General features: G+C 44.5%; 1 protein-coding gene across 1 annotated transcript in view; it reads left to right on the top strand.

Annotated features, from left to right (window-relative positions):
• Nucleotides 1-6604: 6604 nt before the first annotated feature.
• The window catches only part of LOC119575595, a 518-nt gene continuing 89 nt past the window's right edge, over nucleotides 6605-7033 (top strand). The window contains exons 1-2 of the mRNA XM_037923241.1: nucleotides 6605-6720; nucleotides 6828-7033. The exon at nucleotides 6828-7033 is cut by the window's right edge and continues 89 nt beyond it. Of these exons, the coding sequence (XP_037779169.1) occupies nucleotides 6605-6720; nucleotides 6828-7033 (322 nt within the window). The remainder of the gene's footprint in view (nucleotides 6721-6827) is intronic.

Here is a 7033-nt window from a genome sequence, read left to right as displayed (position 1 = left end):
GTCTAAAGGGCCAATCTCGCAGTTGGGACATTGATAAATAAGAGAAAGAAAAGGTAAAGATGCACTCGTGGTCCTGCCACTGGAATCTCTTCTTTGATGTGCTGGACCTGAGCCCTGGAGTGCATGGCATCCCTGTGCGCTGTGGAGACAGTAGTCCTGGAGATTGAACAATGCTGTGCATGAGCACGCCCAGTAGCTAACAACACGCCTCTTTGGTCCCTTATTCCAGAAAGACAGGTGGCCTGATTGTGGCCTGGTCAGGTCAATCAGCTGGTCTTCTTCGGGAGGCTGAGGTCAAACAGTCACTGTTGTCGTTGGCACTCACACTGGTCCCGTGAGTGGCGGTACAATGACCATTGGCTGCATATATCCTCTCACCACCCCTGTGACTGTTGGACATTAGTTCTAACATAAAGCTTCCCCTTGTTAGACTCTGTGGTGAATGTGGGCGTGAGAAGATGAAATATCTGTTTATTTCATGGCAAATATTTCTACAAACTCCTACAAAATAGCGAGACAAATGATGATGAACGTGCAAGGCCCAGACCACGGCAGTCACTTTGAAGCCATACAGGGCTTTTAGTGACAAGAGAAAATCCAAAGCACAGGTTAACTCTGTGAAAATGGACACGATATCAGCCAAAATCATGTCTTTCCATGAAATTGTCCACCAGATGGACTCTTGTGCTGGCCTCTACCAAAGTGTGGTGCCTGACCACCCCTCAGACGTCCTCCCTGACCGAGATGGGGGCACAAGCTGAACCGGCCAAAACAGCTGCTGCTCCCACGACCGTAGCCCAGAACTCCTAGGACCCCCTAGGCGTTTGCCACAGTTGAAGGTTTTCTCTAAACCTGAAGACTTCGACAATACCTACCGATTGGTAAGAGCATCGGATATGCAGAGAATCCAGGTTGCCAGAGACCAGGGCATTATTTCAATGCCCAAAAACCAAGCGACCCTGAATTTCCTACAGGAAACATAAGAACTGAAAGATGGGAGGAAAGTGTGTCTCTTGCCACTGAATCCCGACGATAGGAGAGTCAAGATGGTGCTACTTGGCTTCTCACCTTCGTATGATGTGGATCTGATCACATCACACCCACAGGTCCTGGAGGCTTCCCAAATGTCGAAAGGGATGAGCCCAACCAGGCAAGTCCTGGCGACCCTGAAAGGAGCCCTAATCACTACCCTTGATCTGGGTAACTGGGGCACCTTCAGCCTAAGAACTTATGTGCCTGAACTACTTCGGTGCTTTAAGTGCCAAAGTGTGGTGTCTGTAGCAAGGCACACAACACGAGGTGTGCCTTAAGGCACACAAGGAATGCCAAATGGACACAAGAGCCAAATGTCCCAACTGTGCCAAGAGGCCTGGAGCCTGGCTTGCTCTACCAGGAAAGAGGCGGCCCTCAGGCGACAAGAGATTGCTAAAAAGACTTTGTTCCTGCTCCCCCAGGCATCTATATCTGGGGACAGAACAAAAGAGAAAAGGCTTCCCTACCTTCTAAGAGGAAGAAAGCCCCTCCACAGCCGACTCTGGATATTACCCAGGTAAAGTCACCAAAGAGAATAGACACACAGACAAAGTCTGAAGTGAGAAAAGCGAAGCTCACATAAGTCAGAGCTACCAAAGGCTCTCCACTTCCCATGGATAGCCTGACAAACAACCCAAAACCAGATGAAGATCCTTCAACCACTGAGGACTTCACAATGGAGTTGTCAGACCGATATAACAGACTCTGAATCCGAATATAAAGACATCTCTGATGTAACTATCACCAAGTCACATTATGACACACAGTCTAAGCATACTACAGTGGGACATCTATGGTTTTAATACAAAGAATGTCATCCTCCATGCAACAGTGTGCTCAAGGAACAATGACACTGTCATGCTCCAGTAGACATTAACAGAGGGAACTGTTGTCTTCTCAGGGTATCATGTCTTGAAATGCCACAAACAAATCGAAGATGGAAAACAGACAGGGCCAACTGGCAAGCCTTTCTAAATGCCACTGTCTTAGATGCACTGAACCCAGAGTAAAAACGTGGAAGTACTTGAAGTAGCCTCACAGACTAAACCTAAACTCGGCCATGATCCAGAAGTTATAAAGGCTCTAGGTACATTAATGTCAAGATTAAGGAAGTCAACCACAGAGTGAACATGTGCAGAAAACATTTCCGAAGGCAAAGAACCCCTGACAACCTAGCCCTCCTAAGGGAAGCAGTCAAGGATGCTGGGAAACTGCCATAAGTATCAGGCAGGAAAAATGGCTGGAATGGTCCTTTGTCCGCCAAACCAACCTTACAGAGCTGTGGCAACGGGTCAGATGAACTACTAGCCGCTCAGCCCGAAGGTGCACACACCACGACCCTCAATCAGAAGCAAACAGACTAGTGTAGGAGTTCTCTGCAGGAACAAGCAGCAAAAGTCTGCGAGTCGAACTGAGAGCAAACCAAGAACGCCTACAGCCAGGCAGACTTGCTCATATCAGAGAAAGGGCAGCCTAACCTAATAACTCAGATGTTATCATTATTTTTTTTTTTATGAGGGAACTAAGAAAACCTACAAAAACAGTTCTTGCACATCCCCAGGTTCTGATGGGATTTCGTACCCCAACATTTCCCACTTAGGACTGGCAGGTGAACTTGCACTCCTGCAACTCATCAACAAGTCCTGGGAAACTTCCGCTCAGCCCGCAGGTGTACACACCACGACCCTCAATCAGAAGCAAACAGACTGGTGTAGGAGTTCTCTGCAGGAACAAGCAGCAATAGTCTGCCAGTCAAACTGAGAGCAAACCAAGAACGCCTACAGCCAGGCAGACTTGTTCATATCAGAGAAAGGGCAGCCTAACTTAATAACTCAGATGTTATTATTATTATTTTTTTTATGAGGGAACTAAAAAAAAACTACAAAAACAGTTCTTGCACAGCCCCAGGTTCTGATGGGATCTCGTACCCCATCTTTCTCCTCAGCTGTCTGGGCAAGACGGCCGAGAGAATGGTCCTAAACCGACTCCAATGGAAAATGGGATCCCCACATAAACACCTCCATGGGTTCACAAGGGGCATGAGCACAGCACAGCCACACTCTTAAGTACAATCAGCACTGTCACTTCTGTGGTAGTATTCCTAGACCTGGAGAAGACTTTTGATTTAGCAAGTCCTCTTGCTATTCAGGAGACCCTGATCCAGAAGGGAATCAGAGGAAAGCTCTTGGCTTGGATAAGTGACTATTTCAGGAACATAACAGCCACAGTCAGATTCCAAGGTCACCTATCACAGCACCTGCCACCAGAAAATGGGACACCACAGGGTGGGGTCCTCAGTCCAGCCCTTTTCAATACCCTAATGTCCTGCATCCTCAACATACACCTCCCAGTGGGGTGCAAGAGCACCTATTCAGACGATCTCACAATTATCTCCACTGGACCACATTATGTTAGTAGAGCCTAGCGCTGTCTGGACCTTGTATCTGAGGAGTGTTGTAGCACTGGACTAAAGATCTCTGCAGCTAAATCCAAAGCCATTAGCTCTGAGACAAAATGTTCAAGGTACAAGTCTGAGAATCCAGGGAATGGACTTAGAGTGGGTTGACGTCCTCCAATACCTTGGGGTAATGATTGACCAGACCCTATCCTTTAAAAAGGAGGTCCTGTACTTTGTTGACTGAACTAAAGCAAGACTGTCTGTCATGAGAGCAATGACTGGGAGACACATAGGAGATAGACATAAAGTACTAAGATTATTCTGTATTCATGCCATCCGTCCCTTTGCTTCTGTCTCCCTGATAGCTGCAAAGCCAAGATTAATAGAAAAAGTGGATACAGTTCAAAATGAAGCTGCCAGGATCATTCTGGGTGCCACAAGGTGGGCAAAGGCCCTCGACCTCCTCATGGAGGCAAACCTTCTCCCCCTAGACTCACAAATTGATCTAATGGCAGCTCAGTTCTTTTCAAAGGTCATGCATGTACCCAGGAACACAAACATGAGACAAGAAAATACTCAGACGCCTAGAACAAGACCATGAGCGGTCTGAGACATCCAGGGTTTTGATGAGACATCAGCTCAAAGAACAACTACTTGCCAAGGGGATGGACTCCCCCCACCCCGACTTTATTGAAGTCCTGCCGTGGGCACAAACATCGATCGGGTTCTCTGTTATGAGCTTGTCAAGGAGAAAGAATTAATGCTCCCTGCCTAGTCTAAAGGAAGAAGCTGAGAGGGTCATTGGAGCCATCACTCCTCTGGGTAGTAGAACCTACTTCACGGATGGATCAGTCGATCCCTTAAACCACATTGCAGTTGCTGGCTTTACAGCACCCTACTGTCTACAGCAAAGCTTACCCAAAGACAACATCTACATCCTGACCACTGTGCTTACCATAGCACAGAGGATTCTTGCTCAGGGTAGAAGAAGAATCATAAACTGGGTCCCTAGCCACAGAGGCATCAGAGGGAATGAGCTTGCTGACACAAATGATCACAAAACCGAGCCCAAAATCTTAAGGCAGAAGTGTAATACCACAGCTTCTCATAGAGAGTAAACAAGATCCTCCCCCTCAGGCAGATGGTACTCAGCTGCCACAGGGTATGAGCCACTGGCACTCTTTGAAGCAATCAATAGAGGTCATTCTTCACAGAATCAGACTAGGTTACTATTATGCATGGTAGATCATAGAAACAATTGATTATGCAGACAGGTATTGCATGGACTGTGGCAAGCGGAACGCCATGTGGTACATTACTTACAGAATTGTGAGCACACAAAATTTCTAAAACGGGGTCCGCCCACAACAGCCGCCAGGCTGGTAAAGAGATTATGCCGCATGCTTACATCCTGGCAGCAGGAGCGCTTGTTGGCAATCCCGCCACCACGGTAAGCATAGAGTGTCAGAGAATGAGATGAGAGCCATAAATAACTGACACAAGCCGGGCCATACATATGAAAGGCCCGGGCGAAGCTAGATTTTCGCTAATCTCAAACAACAACAACATCGACATATATACAACAACGCATACCTCATACTAATAGCCTAAATAAGCTAAATGTTTTGCGCACTGATGAAAATTAGTCAACAATATTTTTTCCTACATACATATAGGAATGTGCTTAATTTAGAGATAAAATATCAAATACCTGATATCATATAGCTTACCCATATTGCATATATGTACACACTAAACTCGTTTACTGATTATTTTATACATAACATATCCATTCTTATCTGAGTAATATTCAACCAGTAACTTTGCTGCGACATATATATCATATATATCTTTTATTTGTGTGTGTGTGGGGGGGGGGGGTAGTTAGTGTTACCATATGACGATCTCATTACAAAATTCGAGGACCGAGAACCAGCTATTTGGAACATGTGTTTCAATAACGATGCGTTGTTTTGTCTATATATTTGTCATTTTAATTATGTCTTATTATCTAAGAAATAGATATCTCATTTTACTGTCATCATGACTTATGTGGCGAATGAGAGCAAAACATATTTATCCACATATCCAATGCCCGTATAATAAATCAAAATATTAAACTGTCATCAGTATACATGGGTATAATGTAAAGCAAAATGCAATACTGTATGACCCTTTGGTTTCTGTGGTTTACATAAATCAGGAGCAGGTTTGAAATGCTTCAAATATGGATATAAATGCTTCAGATGAATTGACAAATGCTTCACACTGACACTGTTGTGTTGCCATGTCCGCCTAAATCACCAGATTTGACCCCATACAACATGATTGGGTAGCTAAAGGCAGGCACATGTCGAAGGAAAGTCCCCGCAGTCTATTTCGTGTCATCGAATATGCATTGCATGCATGGGAGCGCCTGCGCAGCGATGAACGGCAAAGAAATGGCGACAGAACTAAGGCATCGATGCCACGACGACGCTTTGAAGCTGTTTTAGAGGCAGGAGGAGGGAATTCAAATTAATTAAAGAATAAACTCGTATCATTTTCCTTTTAATGAACACACTATAATATTAAAGAACAAGTATATATCATATAAAGAAACTCATGCTAACATTTAAACTTCATCATACTCCCCGAGGGTTGCATTGAACTAAATTATCATTAGAAGACATGACTGCCCACTTGTCAATTGATGTCATCTGATAAATCAGAAAAAAGATGATATGGCAAACACTTTTTCACAAGTAGAAACAACATAATTTTGAGATAGGCATTGTGTAAAAAAAAATGTTTCGAAATGTTTCCTAAACATAATCAATGTGACTGAAAACTTAATTTGACTTCCTTCTAATTTTGCAGAAAGGATAGGCACGAAATCATAGAAAATGGAGACGGTGGGAAAGATTTACACTTTGATAAAGCTCTTGCTCTTGCTCATATCCAAAACAGGGTGTAAATATGTGTAGACATGTATACAAATAAACTATCAGACAGTCTTTATACAATATTGTTCTCTTGAGCTTCAACTAATATCCATCTCTTCCTTAGCTCTAAACAACTGCAGGAAATGGAAATGTATCCTCTGTCAGCACCATCTCTTGGCTGTTACATAGCGCTGATCAAAGTTAACCCCCACCCTTCTTGCCATCAGAAGGGAAAACAGCCTTAAACCAAATGAAGCGAGGCAAAGCTGCAGGTATTCTGCAGGAAGGTCGAGAGGCCATCTTACCAAGCTGTTCAACAGATTCCTCAGCAGTGACAAAGTCTCCAGATACTGAAGGAATGCCCCAGTAGTCACCATTTATATAAGAAGAACAATATAGCTGACATCAAAACCTGCTGGCTAATCAGCTTCCTATCAGTGACTTACACCACGTTCTCTCAGGCTCTAACGCAGCAAATTCTTCGTGCATTGGATCAACATCGACCACGCAAACAGGCCGGCTTCAAGGTCAGGATTCTCTATCATTGACCACATTCCTGTCGTAAGCCGGTTCCAGGAGAAGGCCAAAGAGTACAAAATTCCACTTTGCTTTGCCTTTATTAACTACGAAAAAGCGTTCGACTCCGTTGAGTTCACTTGCACTCTTTGCAGCACTAGAG

Source organism: Penaeus monodon, chromosome 7 (genome assembly GCF_015228065.2).
Source record: "Penaeus monodon isolate SGIC_2016 chromosome 7, NSTDA_Pmon_1, whole genome shotgun sequence".
NCBI lineage: Eukaryota > Metazoa > Arthropoda > Malacostraca > Decapoda > Penaeidae > Penaeus > Penaeus monodon.
Note: the sequence above shows the minus strand (reverse complement) of the source record. Positions and strands in the feature narration are given on the sequence as shown.